The sequence below is a fragment of the Sorex araneus genome, chromosome 5, assembly GCF_027595985.1.
Source record: "Sorex araneus isolate mSorAra2 chromosome 5, mSorAra2.pri, whole genome shotgun sequence".
NCBI classification, from domain to species: domain Eukaryota; kingdom Metazoa; phylum Chordata; class Mammalia; order Eulipotyphla; family Soricidae; genus Sorex; species Sorex araneus.
Window position 1 is genome coordinate 46,941,533 of NC_073306.1, and position 21,063 is coordinate 46,962,595.

The window sequence follows — 21,063 nt, forward strand, 5'->3', positions numbered from 1 at the left end:
GGCTTGCTGCAGAAAGAAACCCATTTTTTTGTTTTTGAGCCACATCTGGCATTGCTCAGACGTTACTCCTGGCTGTGCTCAGGGATCACTCCTGGTGGTGTTCTGAGGACCACATTGGATACTGGGGATCGAACCCGGATCTGCCACATGTAAGGCAAGAGTCCTACCTGCTGTACTATTGCACTGGCCCCCCCAAACTATATATATATATATGTGTGTGTGTGTGTGTACATATATATATTTTATTCTATAATGCTGGACCCTTGACAGAGGGTGGGTGATAGGGCTGGACACCCAGGGCCAGAAGTAGACTTCCAGTGCCGACACAGCCAACCCTGCAGTTCTGGCACACGTGTCCATAAGGGTTGGGCCAGCAAGCCAAGTCCATGATGTAATCACAATCGCCCGGTTCAGGCCAAAAGGTGAACCCTGACCCCCAGGAAATGCAAAAACAGTCCATTAACAAGTACAAAACAAAACCTCGGTGAACTTTTATTTCTCATCATATGTAACTGGTAGCAAAGCCATAGACTTCGAACACTGGACACGCCGCCCACCTCCAGGGACACTGACAAGACCTCACGGGTCTCCCTCTAGCTCTGAGCCCCAGTGCTGGGGCCCCTTCCGGCCTGCTCAACTTCACTGTGGGGAGGGCCAATCGCGTCCCCATGCCTGCACGGGTATGAAATGTGGCAAAATGACCAGGGTCCTCTCTTGCCCCGGCCAGGGAGGGTGAGAAGGAGCAGGAGCTGAACCCTCGCCTTCCAGGAGCGGGGCAGAGGAGCAGACTGACCACCAGGGGGGCTGGGGGGGTCCCAATTCACAGCTTGTTTGCTACAGAAAGTGCCTGGGATGGGCCCTTGGCTGCTGTCCTCCAAGAAATCCAGCTCTCGAGGAAGGGGACAGAAGTGGGAGGAGGTGGGGGTCCCAAGGAGGTAGGCAGGAGACTGAGCGAGGGAGCTAGAGGCTCCCCAGAGGCCTGTGAGGTCCTGTAGGTGGCTGGCAGGATGGCCTTGGAAAGATCTGAACCGCGCCACAGACGTCACTGAAAACTTATCCGGCCCCGCGCTGTAACTGGGGAAATGAGGTCAAAGAGGTTTGGCAATGAGGCCGTGGTCACTAGGCCAGCAGCAGGACCCACACAGGTACCCTGGGGTCTCCTGCCTCTCCCATGGAGCCATCTAGAGAGGCTCAACTTTTTGGCACATGTATGTGGCAGAGTCATGGGAGTTCCAGGCTCCCCCGAGGCGGGTGCAGCTCTGGGGAGAAGATTTCTCTCCCTTCCTCCTCCTCCTCCTCTCAGGCTTTGAATGTGGCACCGAATTTTGAGGCCTGGAAGAGCCTCACCATGAGGAAACAGGGTTGCAAAGGCTGCTGCCGCCTCTGCTTCAGTAGGCAAAGTGACGGAGGCCCCGCACTGAGATCAGCTTTCTGGACGTGCTTGGTCTCCACTGGGGCCTTCTGCCACCAGGCACGGGAGAGAAGGGTCAGAAGGTAAGGAAGGTCACAGGAACTGACCAGGATGAGGGCAACCAAGAAATAGTGGCCTTCAGGGTGCCCAGCAGAACGGGTGTTGGGGGGATAGGGTAGAGTCAGACACACAGACCAGCTGTGACCCTGACCTTCACATTGATGGGTGAATGGTCGGTGAGAGGTAACGGAGTCTGGGAACATGGAGGAAGAAAAGCAAAGCTGATGGAGTGTGCGTCCCGGAGCTGGCGCCCCTCTCTCTCAGGGCCAGCCAGAGACATCCTGGAGGACATAGTATTTGTTGAGTCTGGGGCCTAGCTGCGGGCGCCCAGCGCGGATTTCAGCCCATTTTCCTCCTGGTGCCCTCTGCCCTTGCGGTCGCTCTGGTCCATCTCCAGCTCCCCCAGGCAGAGCTGAGCTCCTGGAGTCCATCTAACGATCCAGTCCATTCCAGGAAGAAAAAGCAGAATGTGGCCTGGGGGGGGTGGGGCAGGGCGTCACACGCAGGCCGGTCCCCAGAGTATGTGGTGAGGTGGGCGTGGGAGAGAGGAGGAGGGGGGCTGTCCTCACACCGAGCAGTCCTCGTGGGGAGGAGCTGGTCCCCAGGTCCGCTCCCGAGTCAGGTCATGTAGCGGGTGATGGCACGGAGGGCGTAGAGCAGAGCCGCTTGCATCCGGGCCTCCAGCAGCAGCAAGTTCACGTGGACCTGGGGCACAGGAGTCGAGAGTGGTGTCCCTCGCCACCGCCCCCCGCCCAGGCTCGGCCCTCCTCCCTCCCTCAGACATCTTTCCTAAGGCTCTTGGAACTGTTCGGAGTGACAGCTGGAAACTTCCATCCATCTCCACCGAGACTAATCACTCCCAGGTCAAAGCCCAGAGCTCCCCTGAGCCATCTTTAGGCGCAAAGCTCAACCCTCGTGTGCTCATTTCAGCCCCGAGAGGCGGGCAGCAGTTTGCCCCCACAGTGCAGCTAAAAAGTGCAGAAAGGAGCTAAGAGTGACAGTAGAGTGAGTGGGTAGGGCGTTTGCCTTACGTATGGCAGGCCCGGATTCAATCCCCGGCACCCCATATGGTTCCCCAAGCACCAACAGGAGTAACTCCTGAGTACAGAGCCAAAAGTTAGTAACCCCTGAGCATCGCCAGGTGTGACCCCAAGAGGAAAAAGAAAAGTGCAGAAGGGCAATGCGACTTGCCCAAGGTCAGGGTGAGAGGCACATGATGACCTGCACCCAGCCCTCCCAGTCAGGACGGACCTTCTCCCATTCCCAGTTCACAGGTGAGTCACCGGAATCTGAAATCTGCCTGGAGCAGGATTTGAACCCAGGGAATCATACTGCCCAGGGGTCCTAGCTGGGCTAGGAAGACTCAGGCTGGCCTCCTCCGGGGCCCTGCCCCCTCCTTCTGCCATCCTGCCCCGCCGCAGTGGCTGTACCTTCTCCGAATGGCGGAAGTGCCTCCAGAAGAGATTGTACATTCTCCGGGTGGTCTTCTCGGGGTGGCAGGCCACTGTCTTGATGTAGACCTTGAGGTTCCGCTCCAGGAGTTGGTTCACCTCCCCGTAGTCATAGTCATCGTACCTGAAGGGAAAGGCCCCAACATCATCCCTCATCCTCTGCTTCCACAGTGCTTTGACCCCAATCCCCACGCTGCAGAAGAGGGAAGTGAGTGGCAAGAGTAAATGGAAGTTAGGAAGCAACTAGAAATTCCGTTGCTCTTAGGAAAGAGCCGTTTTCTCTTGCTTGCCTTCCACCCCACTGACACACCAGTTTGAATCCCAGGCCCCACAAATGGGCTCCTGAGCACAGCCAGGAACACCCCTGCGCACCACTGGGCGTGGAACAAAAGTCAGATAAAGCTATTTCTCTCTCTTCTGTGATTCTGCTTCTTCTTTTGTTGTTTTTAGGTCACACCCGGTGCAGTGCTCAGGGATAGATAACTCCTTCCCTGTGCTCAGAGGTGACCTCTGGCTGTGCTCAAGGATCACTCCTGGGGAACCAGAGTGATAGTACAGCAAGTAGGGCATTTTCCTTGCATGCTTATGACTTGGGTTCAATCCCCGGCATCCCATATTATCCCCCAAGCACCGCTAGGACTAATTCCTGAGTGTAGAGTCAGGAGTAACCCCTGAGCATCACTGGGTATGACCCAAAAAAAGGAAAAGGAAAAGAAAGAAAGGACCACTCCTGGGTTAGTCGCATACAAGACAAGTAACCTACTCACTATACTACCTCTCTGGCCCCCATTTTCTCTCATCAATAACACCCACAAACACAAGTCACCAGACTTGCCAGGGACCCCTCCCAGGAATGCAGAGATTACAGTGAATGCCGACCCCGTGCATGTGCACAACACACATGCAATCGAGCAAACAACTGTACGTGACTATAAAGCATCTGTTTCCACCAACCCCGGTTTACTGATGAAACGTGCCTTGATGTGTCTGGGGTCTGCTCGCTGAGAACCTGGCTCAAACTCTACTCTGCCTGGCTCCAGTCAATACCTGACTGTGCACGCACAAAAGACAGGGCGGGGGCAGGCAACTCTGCCCTGGAGAAGGAAGAAGGGCAAAAGCAGCCCATACTCATTTTACAGAGGGTTAAACTCAGAGCTGGAGAAGGGAATGAGCTTGTTCAAACAGCAGCAAGTGGCCGACAAATCTAAAAGCCACCTAGGAGGCTGGAAGTGGAGCTCAAGCGGTATAAACAAAACTAGTGTGACGGGGCCAGAGTGGTGGGACAGCAGGTAAGGTGCTTGCCTAGCATGCGGCCTCAACCCAGAGTGGATCCCCAGCACCTCACACGGCCCCTGAGCCCTGCCAGGAGTGATCCTGAGCACAGAGTCAGGAGCAAGCCCTAAGCACCACTGGGTGTGGCCCAAAAAACAAACAAAAACTAGCATATCTGAGGGCCTGGGTTTAAGCCCTAGTGGGCCCTAGGGCACTGCCAGTCAGTGGCTCCCTCAACAATATTAACAAGTAAAGGTCACAGGTCCCTGCAGTCCGGGTCGGTCAAGTGGGTGTGGCTAGGTGTGCCTGGCTGAGAACTGTGGACAGGTGTGGTGCACTGAGGGTCAGTGAGCAGAGACCATGCTGGAGTGAGCCCGCACCTCAGAGCTGGGCAGGCACTAGCCTGCACCACCTCCCCAGAGCCATCTATCCTTGGCCTTTCTGGAAAACCTGCTGCCAGCCAGCAAGAGGGCAGCCGATGAAGTACCTCTCACGCCACTCAAGAAAATGCGGTTTGCATTCCAGCAAGAAACACCTTGTTGGAGGAACACGCGTCTTTTAAGATATTGGGAATCTTGTAGTTTGAGTTTGAGCAAACTGTTAAGTGAGAGAGCAGAAGGAGGGCTGGAGAGGTTAAGAAAGATGCCCCGGAGACCCGAGCTGCACAGCTGAGTGGAATGGTGCCTGCTTCACAGGCCTGAGGTCATGGGTTCTACCCCTGGGAGTTCCATACGCCAAAGGCGATCCCGGGGGCACTGTCATTTGAAATCCCAATACCACAACAGAATACGCAATATCTGGTACAACACAACGGCAACTAAAGTAGGGGAGGCCTAGTCACCACGACAGAAAAAGGGAAGGGGAAAGGGGAAGACGGCACAGGGCAAGGAAGGGCACATGCTTGGCATGTATAAGCCTTAGGTGCAATCCCTGGTGTCGTATACCCACGCCCCCCCCACATAGCACCACCGAGCTCTAGCACCACCGCACTGCCAGGCCCGAGCCCTGGCTGGTTCGCCGGGTATCAGGGGTGGCCCTGAGGCCCACTCACACTACCTGGGAGGAAATCTTTTTAAGTGCCACAGAATATGGACGAAGTAGAAATTCAGGAAATTGATTTTTCCCTTGACGTTTTCTGAATTGCTAATAATGTTATCTATAATTTCTAATAGCTGCATAATATTTCACTGAACTAGTATGGCTGAAGTTCACCGTTGACAGGCATTTATACTGACTTATTATGCGAGTACCTGCTACTTAGAATGGAAATGCAAACATTCATTTTCTCATCTACTCATCTGTATTTAATAATCCTCCTTAATCTGTTTCTCTAACCCATCTAATCCCTTTCTGCGGAGAAACAAGTTTGGCTTTGCTTTGGGGGCCACTCCTTATAGTGCTTGGAGGACAATGTGGTGCCAGGTATAAAACTTGAGGCTCCCACGTGCCAAACAGGTGCTCCAGTCCTTTGATCTATCTCCCTGGCCGTGAAACAATTGGCCTTTGAAAAGCAGTATAGGCAGGAAATAAGGAAAAGACAAAAAAAAAAAAAATTGAACAGTTCTGGAGCAGAAGTGCAGCAGGCAGGGGTGGGCGCTTGCCTTCCACATGGCTGCCCAGGGTTTGAACCCCGGCATCCCATATAGTCGCAGGAGCCCGGCCAGAATTGACCTTTGAGTGCTGAGCCAGGGGTAACCACTAAATACCGCCAGGTGTGGCCCCCAAACCAACAAAAGGGCACAGCTGTGACCTCGGAGCGGGCTGCGAGGGGCACATGCTCACCTGATGCCAAAGACGCAGTGGATGTAGTTCCAGATGGCCCTGCGGAGCACGGAGGTGTCCACGCCGCTGTGCATGGCGATGGTGTTGTAGGTGAGGCTGTAGGCCGCCTGGAACTTCTCATCCAGCAGCTGCCCTCCCTCAGGGTAGAGCCGCTGGATCAGCGAGTAGCCATGGTCTTCCCAGGTATAATCCTGGAGACACAAGGAGCGTCAGTGAGCAGATCTCGGGGTGCCGGGGCCTGAAGCCCCAAGCTCCAGAACACACCTAGGCTGGCCACAAACCCCCTCCCCCACCCCCGGCTTCCTCTGGGCCTGAGCCACTGAGGAGGATGCCCCGTGGGCATGACCTGCTCCCTGGACACAAACCCGCTGAGCCGAGTATACAGATGGACCCCCGCCTTCACAACCCTCTGCTTCCCATAGTCTTTTCAACAAGAGGAGGGGCCCGACTCTCTGTGCCTGCCAACTGCCGCTCCTTATTCGTGGCACATCTGAAGTCATGTCGGGACGAGGACGAGTAGGGAGAGCCTACCTGGGCACGGAAGGTGGGGGGCGCCTGAGCCCCTCGGCGAGTGAAGTCCTCATATCCGAAGGCAGGATCTTCCACAAAGCACAGCATGTCCGGGTGTGGAGAGGGCTCCAGGATGTCCGCTGAGGAGGTGGGGGAGAGGGGACAGTGAGGGGCGGCAGGGAGCAGGGACCCTCCTGTCGAGGGACCACAGAATGCCAGGCCCAGGTAAGCCCCTTGCACCCACGAGAGAGCCAGAGTCACCCTGAGCCGGGTCTGGGGGAGCAGGTGACTCGGTCCCGAGGGCCCAAAGGACAAGTAACAGCCATAATAGTAACAGCCTCGGTTGTTTATGGACCAGTTTCTGCGACGCCCGCGGAGGAAAAGAGCCCTAAGACAGGCCACGACTTATAGTGGTCACTGCCAGAGAGGCTGAGCAGTGGGGATTCGATCCACGTCTGGCACCACCCACCAAGCTCGGGCAGCTGAGACGTGGCTTTTACTTTGCGAGTGCAATCCAGACAGGAGAGCTCCTGCCCGGCAGAGACACCGTGAGAAGGGGGCGGCGGCAGGACGCCGGGTACCTGAGGGGGTCACCAGCAGGCTCTCGCACTTCTCCAGCTCGAAGCGGCTCTCCATCTCCTCCTGGGATGCGCTCTCGTCCCGCAGCAGGCTCTCCTGCAGCTGCCGCATCCGCTCCATCAGAGTCTCCACGTCCCGCTCGGCCTCGAAGCCCTGGAGCAGAGGCCTTGGGTGACCACCTCCTCCTCCGTCCCCCTCCGCCCGGAGCCTGTCCCAGACACCAGGCAGCTCCCAGGCTCTGTGCTGGGCCGGGAGAAAGGCCAGAAGCTACAGGGCAGACAAGTTCCCCTGAGCATCAACTGCTCTTCCCGGCCGGGTTTCTGCAGTACCTGGGAGGTACTGGACCGTATGCTAGCATAAGAGAGCCGGGGCTCACTTCCGAGCATCACAGGGTCCCCTAAGCACGGAGCAGAGAGTAGCCCCAAGCAGTCCTGAGTATAGCCCAAAAACCAAAAGGGGGGAAAAAAAGAAATAAAGAAAACAAAAGCACCAGTATTGGGGGCCTGGAGATGATGGCTAAGGGTAGAGCACACACTTCACAAGAACAAGGTGCTACATTCAAGCCCCAGCTCCTCAGAAAGTCTCAGTCATTTTATATTACAACAAATAAGGGACCGTGGAGATAATACAGTGGGTGGGGTGCTTGTCTTGGCAAGCGGAGGTCCCCAGCACCCCGCAGGTCCTCTCCACAGAGGAATAAGCCCTGACACTGCCGGGTGGTGGCCTAAAATCAAAATCAAAATCAAGGCCCTTCGAACTGGAGGGTGGCCCGGGAGATCCCCCCACATCGCAAGGCCCGCAGCACTGCAGCCTCAGGCCGTCTGTCCTACAGGGCCGTCAGCCCAGCTGGGTAAGGATGGAGAGGAGGCTGAGAGGCACCCAGAGCCCCTGAGGCCCCCCAAAAGATAAATCAAGGGGGTAACAAGAAGAAGTAGATGCAAAGTACCAGCAGTGGTGGGGCAGGGGTCAAGGGCCTTGGGTCCATCTGTGGTGTAGACGAGTGGTTTACTGTATACCCAAACCACAGAGGAACGACACTGAAAGCAGGAGATCCAACCACAGCAAACTTAGCAAGTGCCTGTTAAGGAGGCAGGCTGAGGGCGTGGGGCAGGAACCTGGGACCCTGGTGGTGGGACTGGTGCTAGAATATAGTTATGTCTAGAATTCAGCATAGATGATTTTATAAATCACAGTCTCTTAATTTTTTTTTTTTTAAAAAGGGCTTTAAAAGTAATAATAAATAAAATTAAAAAGGCAGGGCCAGGGATGCGCTCCGTAGCAGGGCACCTGCCCTGCAAGTGTGAAGCCCTGATTCAATCCACCGAACAGATAAATAAAACAAAGGCACCACATCAAGTAGCAAACGCTCTATTTTCAAACACAGAGGTTTATTTTAAGAGTATCTAAACTCATGGGCTGGGAGCGATAGCACAGCAGGGAGGGCGTTTGCCTTGCACACGGCTGACCCGGGTTCGAATCCCAGCATCCCATATGGTCCCCTGAGCACCGCCAGGAGTAATTCCTGAGTGCAGAGCCAGGAGTAACCCCTGTGCATCGCCAGGTGTGATCAAAAAAAAAAAAAAAAAAGGGTATCTAAACTCTTGGTAAAAGCCAGCAGCAGACTCTAAGCCGATGGGGCTACATGCTGGGAAGCCGGCCACAGGCCTGCACCAGCTCTGAAGCCGTGAGTCAGGATCTACATCCTCATTTCACAGATAAGAAAACAGATTCCTAAGACAAAAATCTTTTTCCTTCCTTCCTTTCTCTATCCCATCTCACCCTTTTTGTCTTTCTTTTTTTTTTTTTTTGCTGGGGATCAAACCCAGGTCTGTGCACTCCAAGTTCTGCGCTTCACTGTGGAACCGCAACCCCCAAGCACGCACGGAGACGGGAAGCAGAGCCTTCAGCCCAAGGACAGACTCGGTGTCTGCTTCCTCTCCCACCCCACCCCCCACCCCAAGACAGGGCCACGGACTTACCCCAAAGTTGTTCAACGAGTCCCTGCTGGGGGGGCTATTCCGCTCACTGGGGGGTGAGGGTGCCTGGGGCGCAGGGCTCCCCTCCGGGCCCACCTCCGGGAGGATGCCGCAGCCGAAGACAAAGGAGGCCAGTGAGTGGCAGTGGGTGAGCAGGACCAGGGCCTGGATGAGCTCGGCCAGGGACCAGCTGTGCTCCCCCGTCTTCAGCAGGGCCTGGAGAGCAAAGAGGCGGATGTGTGAGCGCTGGCCGGGCTGCGTGCCCTGCCCCCGCCCGGGCAGCCTCGCTGCCCACCGCACCTGGATGTGCTCCTTGGTGATCAGCCATGGACGGTGTGCCAGCAGCTTGTTGATCTCGCTGAGTTTGCGCAGCTTCTCGGGCGCCCGGTGGAGGCCCAGCAGCCACTCGGGGTCCCCGCCGGTCTGCAGAAACTCGGTGATGTGGGAACCCACCAAGTAGGAGCACTGGTGGCGGGCGGCAGCCTGTGGGAGAGACCTAGGCTCAGAGCCCTTCCTGTTCTCCCTGCCCCACCCCAACACACCCCCCACAGGCCGGACACATGGATGCTGATCCCCGCTCTCTCCCCAGCTGGGCCTTCCTTGCACCTCCCTTTCCCAATCGGTAAAAGCATGACCCCTCGCCTCAGAGTCTTCGAGATACACAGCCTGGCTCTGCCGCCACTGCCTGCTCTCGCCTGCCTCCTGGCTGGGTCTCAGGCATCGCCTTCCCAGACACCTGAGGCCAGGAGCGGCAGCTGGCCAGCACCCTCCCCCAGGAGGCCCCCCCTCCCCCAAGGTCAGGCCCAGGCTGGCTCACCATGATGGCGATGTAGTGGCGCCAAGAGCTGGCCAGGGGCCCGTCCGTGTGCAGCAGCAGGTAGTGCAGGCGCCAGAAGCAGCTGAGGTAGTCGGGGTGCAGGCCCATCACCACCGCCAGGTTGTCCACCCGGCCTGAGGACATCAGCGCCTCCAGCCCCAGGTGCTGCTCAAGGCTCTCGGGCCCCTCCCGGAGTACCTGCCCAGCAGAGAGAGGAGGACATGTAAGAGGCGAGGGAACTGCTGGTGGACTCTCAGCAGCAGAGCCCGACGGCAGGTACAGCACCTGCCTTGCCAGCAGCAGATCAGGGTCCCATCCCTGGCACCATAGGCGGTCCCCTGAGCACTTTCAGGAGTGATCACTGAGCACAGAGTCAGGAGTAAACCCTGAGCACAGCTGGACGTAGCCCAGAAACAAACACACAAAACAGTGCTTGAGCTCAAAATTCTGAACCCGGGAGATAGCACAAGTGACAGAGCATGTGCCTTGAGTGTTTGAGGCCTCGTGGTAGATCCCCAGCACCACAATGATGCCTGTCACCCCACCTTCCAGCGATGCCTGGTGGCCACCCCCAGCAGGGCTGGGATAACCCCTACTGAAACAAACAAACAAAAAATAACATTCTGGAACATGGCTTTAAATTTATCAGGAGGTGGCTGATTACATACACAAAGGGTAGCGGTAACCTGGAGGGGGCGAGGGGGGGGGCTAACTTCTCATTAACTACTAAGGAATCCATATTTAGGAAAGCAGAGGATAAGGAAACACATTTGTGTTTGTTCACTGAAGGCCACATAAAAAATACAGGAACTTTGGAGGGGTGGGGGGAGAGGCAGAGCAGCACAGTCAACAGGATTTTGTCCTGCATGCACCCAATCTGGGTTCAATCTACAGCATTCCATGTGGTCCCCAAATATTACCAGGAGTAATTCCTGAGTGCGGAGCCTGGAGTAACCCCAAAGCATTACCAAGAGTGATACATATATACACATGTATATATATATATATATATATATATATATATGGAGGGTTAAGTGAGAGAAATAGTACAGGGTTAAGGCATTGTTAGTCTTGTGTGTGGCTGACCGTTTAATCTCTGGTACTGCACGGTCTCCCCCGCAGCAGAACCAGAAGTAGCACAGAACTGGGGGCAGTCCCCAAGCCCTGCTTCCATGTATGGATTCTAACCCACCCTGAAATACATAAATACAAAAAATGATGTGTGCCTGTTCTGAAGTTGTCCTTCTGCCAACCCCTGACCCAAACATCAGTATCAAAAACACAAGGATTGGGGCTGGAGTGATAGCACAGCGGGTAGGGCGTTTGCCTTGCACGCGGCCGACCCGGGTTCGAATCCCAGCATCCCATATGGTCCCGTGAGCACCGCCAGGGGTAATTCCTGAGTGCATGAGCCAGGAATAACCCCTGTGCATCGTCGGGTGTGACCCAAAAAGAAAAAAAAAATTAAAAAAAAAAAAAAAACACAAGGATTTTTCCTGTTCATTGCTATACCCCCAGCACCCAAATCAGGGCTGGGTACAGATTAATCATTCAACAGGTACCTGTTAAATAAATGAATGAATGAACTAAGTAGATGAAAGATGTCTTTGTTGAATTAAGTGGGGGGGGGGGGGAACCAACCACCAAGATGTCGTAAACTATGACCTTGGTTCTGTATGAAAAAAGTCTGGGAAAGGGGTTAAATGGTTAAGCAACAGTAACTGCATCTGTGGGGTGAGGGTGGGCTGGATTAGATGAGAGCAGAGTCTCCTAATACCGGGGAACTCATCTGTTGAGGGGAGGGACACTCCCAGCCCTGGGGGACCACCTGGTGCGGGGATTGACCCAGGTCAGCCACATCAGACTTTGCTTTTTTTTTTTTTTTGAGTTCACACCTGGGCAGTGCTTAAGGGTCACCAAAGCAACACCTGGCAGAGTTCAGGGGCCAGATGGCACCAGAGATGAAACTCAGAAGCAAGCTCCAGCACTCCTGAGTCATCTCTCCAGCCCCAGAAAATCTTTTTAAAATATATGCAAGCAACCACCAAGGTGAGAAGATAAATACAGACATTTCCACCTTTCCAAGGGAAAAAAGAAGCAGAGTTCTGGGAATCAAGTGTGTTCACCGCCTTGTTCTGTCATCGCTTGCTCGCCTGGAGTCTGATTCCCAGCAACTGGGCTTGATCTACCTGCTTCAAATCTCTGAGCTGTTTCGTGGATTAGAAGAATCCGAAACCGCAGCAGCTGTTTTTCGAGTCAGGAAGAGCTCTCCCACCCTCCCACTGCCCAGTGCCCGAGGTCCCCTCCCAAGCTTACCTCCTCCACGGGGATGAAGGCGCTGGGCCCCCGGGGGCCTCGACGAGCCCGGCTCTCTCTATGCTCCTGTGAGGACACGACACAATGGTTAGGAGAAGTGAAAAATGAAGAGGACAGCGTTTCTCTAGGATGCTCTAATCAAAAGGGCAACATGAACTTTTTGTTTGCTTGGTTTGGGGTCACATCCTGCTGTGCTCAGAATTACTCCTCCAGCTGTGCTCTGGGATGGAATCCAGGCATCCTGCAGGATGCACGCGCTCCTGCAAAGCAGGTGCTCCAGCCAGTTTTGTTTTATCACCCAGTGGTGCTTGGGCGTCACTCCTGGGGTGCTAAGGGAACCATGTGGCACCAGGGATCAAACATGCGCCTCCCGCATGCAAAGCCTGTGTCCTAGCTCTTTATTGTTTTGGAGCCACATCCAGGGGTGCTCAGGGCTTACTCCTGGCTCTGAGCTCAGGGCTTACTCTGGGTGGGCTCGGGGGACCATATGCAGTGCTGGGAATTGACTGAACCGAGGTTGGCCACATACGAGGCACAAGAACCCTACCGCCTACGCCCGTTCTGCCCACTATCTCCCAGATTCCCACATGAGCTTTCCAAACCATCAACCGTTCGCTCACCCTGCGCGGGGGAGCAGAGTGAGTGACAGACACCTGCTTTGGTAGGCGGAGAAAGGAGGTGCCCACCCCAGGCTGAGTTCTCGGAGCCCAGAAGAACCCGGAGAGCCGGCAAAGGTGGGTAGGGGTAGGGGCAGCGGGAGGGACTATACACAGACACCTCCCCGAGAGGCCATCTTCTTGGCAGCCCTGGAGGAAGTATAGAGCACCCCGACCAAGGGGGACCCTAGAGCGAGGCAACCAAATACCCTGGATTCCCACGGTGCAGCTTCCATCTCTATCTGGCATTTCTTCATCCCTTGCACTGCCACTGTGTCATCTTATCTGGGCCGCTACCCAGTTGCTCCAATGGTCCCCTGTGTGACAGCCCTCAGCTCTCAGTCACCACCTAACAAATTCCAACATCCTCCTGCCTCGGGGCAGAGGAGGTGGACTTGAGGACTTGATGGGTAGTTTCCGGAGAAGCTCAAGTTTAGCACTCTTTGTATGCAAGAGTAAGGAATTCAGTCCCTGGCAGGCACTCCAGGGTCCCCCAGAGCACCACCTGGAGTGACCCCGGAGCCATTATGCAGAGCATAGCCCCTGAGGGCCTGCCCGGAGGTGGAAGGGGGGAGGGGCAGACACAAAAGGTTAAAAAAAAGGTCTGCCCGCAGCCAGGCGACATCCGTCATCCTGCAGAGAGCAGGGCCAGCCCATTCTGTCTGTGGCCGAGCTCACAGAAGCAGGGGCTCAGGCTGGGCAGCAGCTACTGACATGCACGTACAGGAGCCTCTTGGGAAACCACAGTCACCTACTCATCAAATCCACTCGAAGGGGCTGAGAGAGGATGTTTGGTTTATTCATCTGTTTGGATCCCTGGGAGGGGAACTGTCGGCGCTAGTCTGACCCAAGCCTTGACAGAGGCAGTATCTCTCAACTTCTTCCTTCAAATCCAGACTTGGGACCTTTCCCCAGAGGCGCAGAGACTACAGATTCTAATGTCACCTTCCCCCACCCCACTCTCCACCCTCGGCAGGGAGGCGGTGCTCTGATGCTCTCTAAGGCCATCAGGAGAGTTGAATGGCAGGCTTTGTTCGAAGGACCTGTCTTGAAGTCTGAGCACTGAGCCTTGAGTAGCCGTTAAGCACCACCAGGTGTGGCCCCAAAATCACATAAATCAAAGAACAGAGCTGCTGAGCATAGTAAAAAGAACAAGCAAAAACACAGGCTCCGTTGGAGAGACAGCACGGCAGACAAGGTGCTTGCCTTGCACACGGCAGACACTGGGTTCAATTCCCGGCATCCCATATGGTCCCCCAACCACCACCAGGGATGTGATCCCAGAGAGCAGCATCAGGAGAAACCCCTGAGCACCGCCGGGTGTGACCCGAGATCAAAGAAGAAAGAGAGAAAAACAGAGGAACATAAGCCACACTCCTGGGTAGCTGGTCCGGAGTCTAGCAGAAAATCCAGTGTCCCCCTTCACCCCCCTAAGTGCTCCCAGGCAGCTCCCCTGGGCTCCAGGCCCTGGGCAGAGAGAAGCTCCGGGCCTGTCTGGAGATAAGGATTGCTGACTCCACAAACCCGCCTCCCCCTCAGGGCGGCTGAGGACAACAGAAAACCACAGGCAGGTGGGGTGGGGAAGCGCAGAGTGGAACTGGGGCTGGGGAGCTCCCCAGCCGCTTGGGGCCTGGGCCCACCGGGGAGCCCCTCAGGCTCTGATCTGCCCCAGGAGCTAACCCCAAGGGGTAGTGAGGGACCTGCCTGGGTTCCCCCTCACACAGGCTGCAGTGTAAGGATGTTTTCTCTCTTATTTATTTATTGTTTGTTTGTTGTTTGGGTTGTTTGGGGTACTCAGGGTTTACTCCTGGCTCTGTGCCCAGGGATTACTCTCCTACGGGGTTCCAAGGACTGAACAGCGTTGGCCCCGTGCAAGGCAAGGGAGCTGTCGGCTGCACTGTCTATCCGGCCGCTTCCAACAAAGCTTGTGTTTGTTTGATTGGGTTTGGGGGCCGGGCTTATTACTCCTGGCTCTGCACTCAGGAATTACTCTTGGTAGTGCTGGGGGACAATATGGGATGCCGGAGGGGGGGTATTGAACCCCCAAGTTGGCCATGCGCAAGGCAAGCTCCCTCCCTGCTATGCTATCACTCCCGGCCCTCCCCCCCAGCCCCCACTCCCGCAACTGTCTGAGCAGGGCAGACTGGGTTTCCTCACCGAGTAATGTGGACCATGGTACCTGCTTTCACAGGGTGGTCCTGGGATTTGATGTGCTAGTGCCCCTCGGGGCCCCTATGGGCAGAAGCACGGCCCTCAAGCCAGCCCTCACTACCTCATCTCTCTTTGAGGTTTTAATTTAATTCTAATGCCAAGGTCTCCTGGCCAGCTGGATGAGTGAGGCCCAGCACAAGTGCAGCAGGGCCAAGGGTCTGCGTGGTAACCAGTCACTTTTTCAAGTCTAAGGCACTGGGAGAGCTATGTCTAGATGGAACCAGACTAATCTGTTCCTTGACAAATGATACTGACGAAATAAAAAAGACCACCGGAGAGAAAGCTCACTTGATTTGCACATGGCCGGCCTGGGTTCGATCTCTGGCACTCCACAGAGTCCTGAGCCCCACTAGGAGTGATCCCTGAGCACAGCTAGGTGTGACCACACTCCACCCCACAACAGAAGTAAAAAGAAAAGGTCTCAGTCATCACCAAATTTACAATCCAAATGAAAGAAATTGATGACCAGGATTTCAAGTGTTGGAGTCTATAAAGAATATATGGGGTAGGAGTGTAAGCCAATGAGGAAGTGGCCTTGAGCTGACACTTAAATCCCAAGAAGGCAGGAGGACCAGGAGTGAACTAGAGACCAGCATTGAGTCAGAAGGAACAGAAAGTGCAACAAAACCCTGGAAGCAAAGGCAAGTAGGAAAGAATCCGGGACTCTGATACCAGGGATGAGTCTGACCTGGACAGCCAGAACTCCAGAAGTAAACAACACAGGGTTCCACGCCAAGGTCTTGCACCTGGGGGTCACTATGAATGAACCGCTCTCTCTGGCCACATCCCAAGGAATCCACTACCTCCTATCACAGCACCTGTCCTATTGTGAGACTTCTTACCTCAGAGATACACAATGGATGGGGGGGGCAGCAGAGAGAGGTGCAGAGAGAGAGGGAGAGGGAGGGGGGGAAGAGAGAGAGAGAGAAAGAGAGAGAGAGAGAGAGAGAGAGAGAGAGAGAGAGAGAGAGAGAGAGAGAGAGAGACTGATATGCATGCTTGACATGAAAGAGGCTAGGGTTTGATCCCCGACACCATATGCCCTAAGAAACACTGGACACCTGAACACCACTGGGTTTGGCCTGAAAAAAGGAATGAGAGATATACAAAGTAACGAAAACTATTCAGTAACTGCTATCATTCTGGCAGTGCTGGAGGGGTCCATGAGATGCCAGGGATCAAACCCAGGCCTCCAGCAACCAAGGCATCAGTGGAGCTATCTCTACAGCCCCCCATCCCCAAGGTAATTTAATAAAATAGCCACAAGTGGCTAGGGGCTACCACGATGGACTGTGCTGATAATGGCAAGATGCCAAGGGTAGATAGAGAAGGGGGAGCCAGAGGGGGCAGGTGACCTAACCAAGGTCGCACAGCTGTGTGGCGCAGAGGATGGCTAAAGGCAGCCATTCCTCTAGTTCCACCCAAGGAGATCACCTGGGGCTCCAAGAACAATGATACCAGGTCGCTCTGGGCTAGGAGGTCTTCAGGGAAGTTGTAAATGGGAACAAACACAGCAGAGCCTGATGGAGGGCTCAGGGAGTGTTAAGCCACACAAGGTGGTACTCCAGAGGCCACTCAGGTGGGCAATGTTGAGGGCCCATGTGGCACCAAGGATGCTAGGGACTAATCAGAGCCTGCGTCAGGGAGCGCTGCACTCCAGCCCTTTGAGCTAACTCCCTAGCGCTGGCTCCTAATTTAGGAGCTCAGGATACATGAATACATTTATTATTATTGGTGGTGGCGGCTTTTCTTGGTTTGGGGGCCACACCCGGAGATGCTCCGGGGTTACTTCTGGCTCTGCACTCAGGAATTACCTCTGGTGGTGTTCGGGGGCCACATGAGATGCTGGGGATCAAGCCTAGGTCCTTGCTGAGTGCCAGGCAAGCACCCTACCCACCGTACTACCATTCAGGCCCACACTAATGCTTTTGTATAGCTCAGCATTTGCAGACAGCACCATCAATTTTTTAGGTGATTTCACCCCAAAATTATTGGGGGTGGGTGGGTGTGGGTATCTATTTGCACACAAGGAAAGATTAAGATTCCAAAGATTAAGCACTGCTGACAGACCCATCTGAGGCTGGAACTCCAAGTCAGCCCTCCAGGCTTCGCCCACCACCCACATCAGCTTCTGGGAGAAGTTCCAGCCTTTATCCTTGGTACCCGACCCAGAGTCTGCACTGCCCTGTCACTCTGCCAGCTGAAAGGGCAGGCTTCTCCCCCACCCCAGGGCAGCCTCGGGCTGCTGACCTCAGACGTTTGCTGGCTTTACACTTGAGAAGGAGCTCTAGCACAGGCAGCAGATCCACCGCCCTCCTTCTCACGACTCCGGCCTTTAGGGGGAGGGGATGAGAGTGCTCCCAGAGAGTGCTCTCTTAGGAAAGTCCAAACTTGGTGGTGGGCATCCACCACGAGCTTTACCCCTCTGATCTGGCCAATCCCTCCCAAACACCCAAAGGGAAATAGGTGTCATTATCCCTCCTTCAGAGACAGGTCATTGAGGCTCTCTCCCAAGTCCTGTTCCAGCCTAGGAGAGTTCAGACCTGACTTCAAAGGCTGCAGTTCACAGGGTCAGCTAAGCCAACAAGCCGCAGATGGCAAGCACTCATTAGGCGTTAAGAACAGTGCTAGGGAAGTGACCTGCAGGGTGTTTCCAGTCCCGCAAAGAAAAGACAGGAACACCTAATTACACACGGGCTGCTGTGTGATTGGGATCAAGCCCCTGTGGCAGAGAAGGGGGCCTGGAAGAGGCTGTGCAGGGGGGCTCAGCTGCTGGGGAGCAAAGGCCTGAGCTTTGAGAAAGTGATTCTAGAAGTCCTGAGCGGGGAAAACTTACTAACAGGACCCGATCACAGCATCTGAGGGGCCCTGACTCCTTGAAAGGGCATATGAACTAATGGGAAGTGGAGGTCTTGACTCTTTTGAGTTTCATGCCTGTGTGCATGTTTGTGTGTGTGACACCCAGAGATGCTCAGGGCTTACTCCTGACTCTGTACTCAGGAATTATTCCTGGTAGTGCTCGAGGGACCATATGTTAATGCTGGGGATTGAACTTGGGTCAGTCATGTACAAAGCAAGCGCCTTACCCGCTGCGCTATCGCTCTGGCCCTGTGCTACAGCTTTGGACACTAGACAATAGAAATTTGTCCATGGTGCTGTCTGCTAAGGATTCTGCTTAAAGCCCAACATAATTCCAAGGTAACCTGGAGAACGATATCCCCTCCCCTTCCCACCTCCAGGCCCTCCATCGAAAGGCCACTCCCTCAAAAGCAAACCCAGAAAAACTGAAGTTCTTCCCCCCAGACCACTTTCCAAGCACTGTCCCAGAGGTGCCAACACTCACCTCTGGCAGGTGAGACAAGGCTCAGACCTCCCAGGTGGGGAGGGGCAGGAAGTGGGAGCTATGGCCACATTCTCCAGGTCTGACCCAGGGAATCTGTCCTGGCATTGGTGCTTCGGCCTCTGCTAGGTCTCAGCTAATTCTCCAAACTACCCTCCTCCAAGATACTATCAAATCCCCAGGGGAGGAAGCTGCAGATCAGAGAGGAGATCACTTGGTCAAAATGGCACTGCCAGTAAGTGGGAGGGTGTGGGCACACACCCAGCCGGCCTGCCTGGGTACCCAAGTCCACTCTGGAACACTACGGCACTCAGAAGCTCAGACTCTACACACAGGGCGGGGGGTGCTGTGGATGTAGCTCAGAGTAGAGCCCTTCCCTTTGTGTGAGCCCAGGGTTTGATCCCCAACAAAACACACACGCATACAATTCAAGTCTGTTTTTTAAAAGTCACACAAGGGACAAGGAGGGCTTTCACTGCCCTACTCAGGGCTCCAAAGCCATGGTGGAAGGGTAAACAACAGAAAATCTAGGACACAAACCACTCTGAAAGCAGGAAGGGGAGGGGCGGGGTTCAGAAGTGGGCAGAGGTTTTCCCGGGGTCACACAGCTTTGTCTCACTCCCATCCCCAGCACTGGACGAGGCACCCGTGCTCCAGGGCCTGGAAACTAAAGGCAAGAACCAGATCCAGCTGTGCTACCCACTGAAGGAGGGAGGAGCCAGTTCACCAACCTTCCAGTGCCTCAACATTCACAGCCCCTGAAACGGTTAACGTCAGTCCTGAGAACTCAAAAAAGACAAAACTCAGAGCCAGATCACTAGGACAAGGTTTCTTCCACTGTTCTCCACAGCTGGACCCTTTTCACTCAACAAACTGTTACTCAATCCAGCACATACGGGTATCATGGGCAGGAGAGATGCTCACTGTGCGTGTGAGAGCCGGTGGGGGAGCCAGAGTAGCCTCTGAGGACCGTTGGATGTGGTCCAAGACCAAAAAATAAAACAGATCCACAAGTCAGTCATTGAATACAGAACAAATCATAACGAAATTCACTTTGAAACAAAAAAATGTCAGAGTTACCCACTTATTTTTTGGTTATTTACTTTAATTTCCAGACCCTGGAGTAAGGTCCCAACCCACAGCTGAAGCAGCTCGGGTCTAGTCGGTGCTCAATAAAAAGGTCAGAAAGCCAGGGCGGGTGACTATCAGCGGATGGGTAGGGGAGGGAGGAAGCGACCAGACCCGGTTCAGCCACACTCCCAATCTCCCTGCACAGGGAGGCTCGGAGCCACAAACTTCTGGACCTCACGCCCCTGGGCAGCGCGCAGTGTAGTCAGCGCGGAGCTCGGGGCGCCGCGGCCACAGTCCCCGCCTCCGCGAGCGCTGGCCGCCGCCCCCCGCCGCGCACCCGCAGCTGGCCCAGGCCCGAGTGCCCGCGCCCCTCCGGATGCGGGGTGTGCAGGTGGAGGCAGGGGTCGAGTCAACCATCGCTAGCCAGTCCCAGGTGCCCCGTTCCCCCGCGCTGGGGGGCTGGGGAAGTGGGGGCGCCGGACCCCATCAAGAGTCCAGTGCCCGGCAGCCCCGGCCGAAAGGAAAGGACTCTGCGGAAGGGGGCGGGGAGAAGTGGTCGAGCTGCCGCCGCGGCCGGGATTTGCCTGGACAAGACGACTCTCGACTCGAGCCCAAAGCGCAGCTAACCCCGAGAGGGAGCCCCGCTCATTGGCCAGGAGTCCGACGGAGCCTCGGGGGTCGCCACCGTCCCGGGCGCGGGGGGGGGGGGGTGCGCTCAGAGCGCCGCGACCGCCAGTTGATGCAACCCCACTCGCGGATTACGCGCTGCGCCCCCTCCCGGGCCGAGTGGGGGCCCGAGGGGGGCGGGGGCCGCGCTCACCTCTCCGGCCCCGGGGCCGCCGGCGCCCCGGGAGATGGGCAGGTAGGTCTGGAGCTCGGCGCGGCACTCGGGGTCCGCCACGATCATGGTGTGCGGCAGGAGCCGGCCGGGGTCTCCCCGACGACCCGCTCAGCCGAGGAGGGTCTGGCCGGACGCGCTCGCCGCGCCGAGGCTGGGGGGCCGCTGCGGAGGCGCGAGAGCCCCGGGGGGTCGCTCGGCTTCCAGAAAAGCCCCGGGGGTGGCAAGCGACGGCGTTGGACTCTACTCCCGGCGTCCGGCTTCGGGAGCGGGGAGCGCGCGGCACGGGGCTTTTCACGGCCCGGAGCGCCTCGGAAGTCCGCAGTGGCGAGGGCAGCTCGGCACCCCGGCGCAGCTCAGCATCCCCGCCGCGGAACTGCCCGCGTCCGCCCGGCTCTGACACCCGCCGCCCGGCTCAGCCCGCTGCGGTCCCCGGGGGAGGGCGGGGACACAAAAGCCCGGCGCGGCAGCCAATGGGAAGCCTGTTTCTCGGGGGGGCGGGGACAACACCTCCCTTCGGAGCCCGCCGCTCAGCCAATCGGCGCGGGAGGCTCCCGGGGATTCTGGGAGCTGTAGTCTAGCGGCGGCGAATGCTGCAAACTTTTGCAAAAAGGCTTTAGTCAGAGGGTTGGCAAATCCCCCTCCGAGAAGGGACTGCCCCGAGAGTCATTAAAGCTGCGTGATGAAACGGGACTTCATCTCAGGGCTGGGCCAGAGAGCGAGGTGTGAAATCGCTCTCGCGTACGTTCTGCAGCTTTTCAGGTCCTTGGAGC

General features: G+C 55.9%; 1 protein-coding gene across 1 annotated transcript; it reads right to left on the reverse strand.

Moving 5' to 3' along the window:
• Positions 1-467: 467 nt before the first annotated feature.
• SESN2 (sestrin 2) lies at positions 468-20,697 on the reverse strand. The gene is made up of 10 exons (XM_004603511.2): positions 20,273-20,697; positions 12,175-12,240; positions 9,859-10,056; positions 9,342-9,524; positions 9,045-9,257; positions 7,068-7,218; positions 6,508-6,626; positions 5,977-6,167; positions 2,902-3,046; positions 468-2,176 (listed from the first exon to the last, which is right to left on the reverse strand). The coding sequence occupies exons 1-10, from the start codon at positions 20,357-20,359 to the stop codon at positions 2,090-2,092; spliced, it is 1,440 nt and encodes a 479-aa protein (XP_004603568.1). The 5' UTR covers positions 20,360-20,697; the 3' UTR covers positions 468-2,089.
• Between the last annotated feature and the right edge of the window lie 366 nt (positions 20,698-21,063).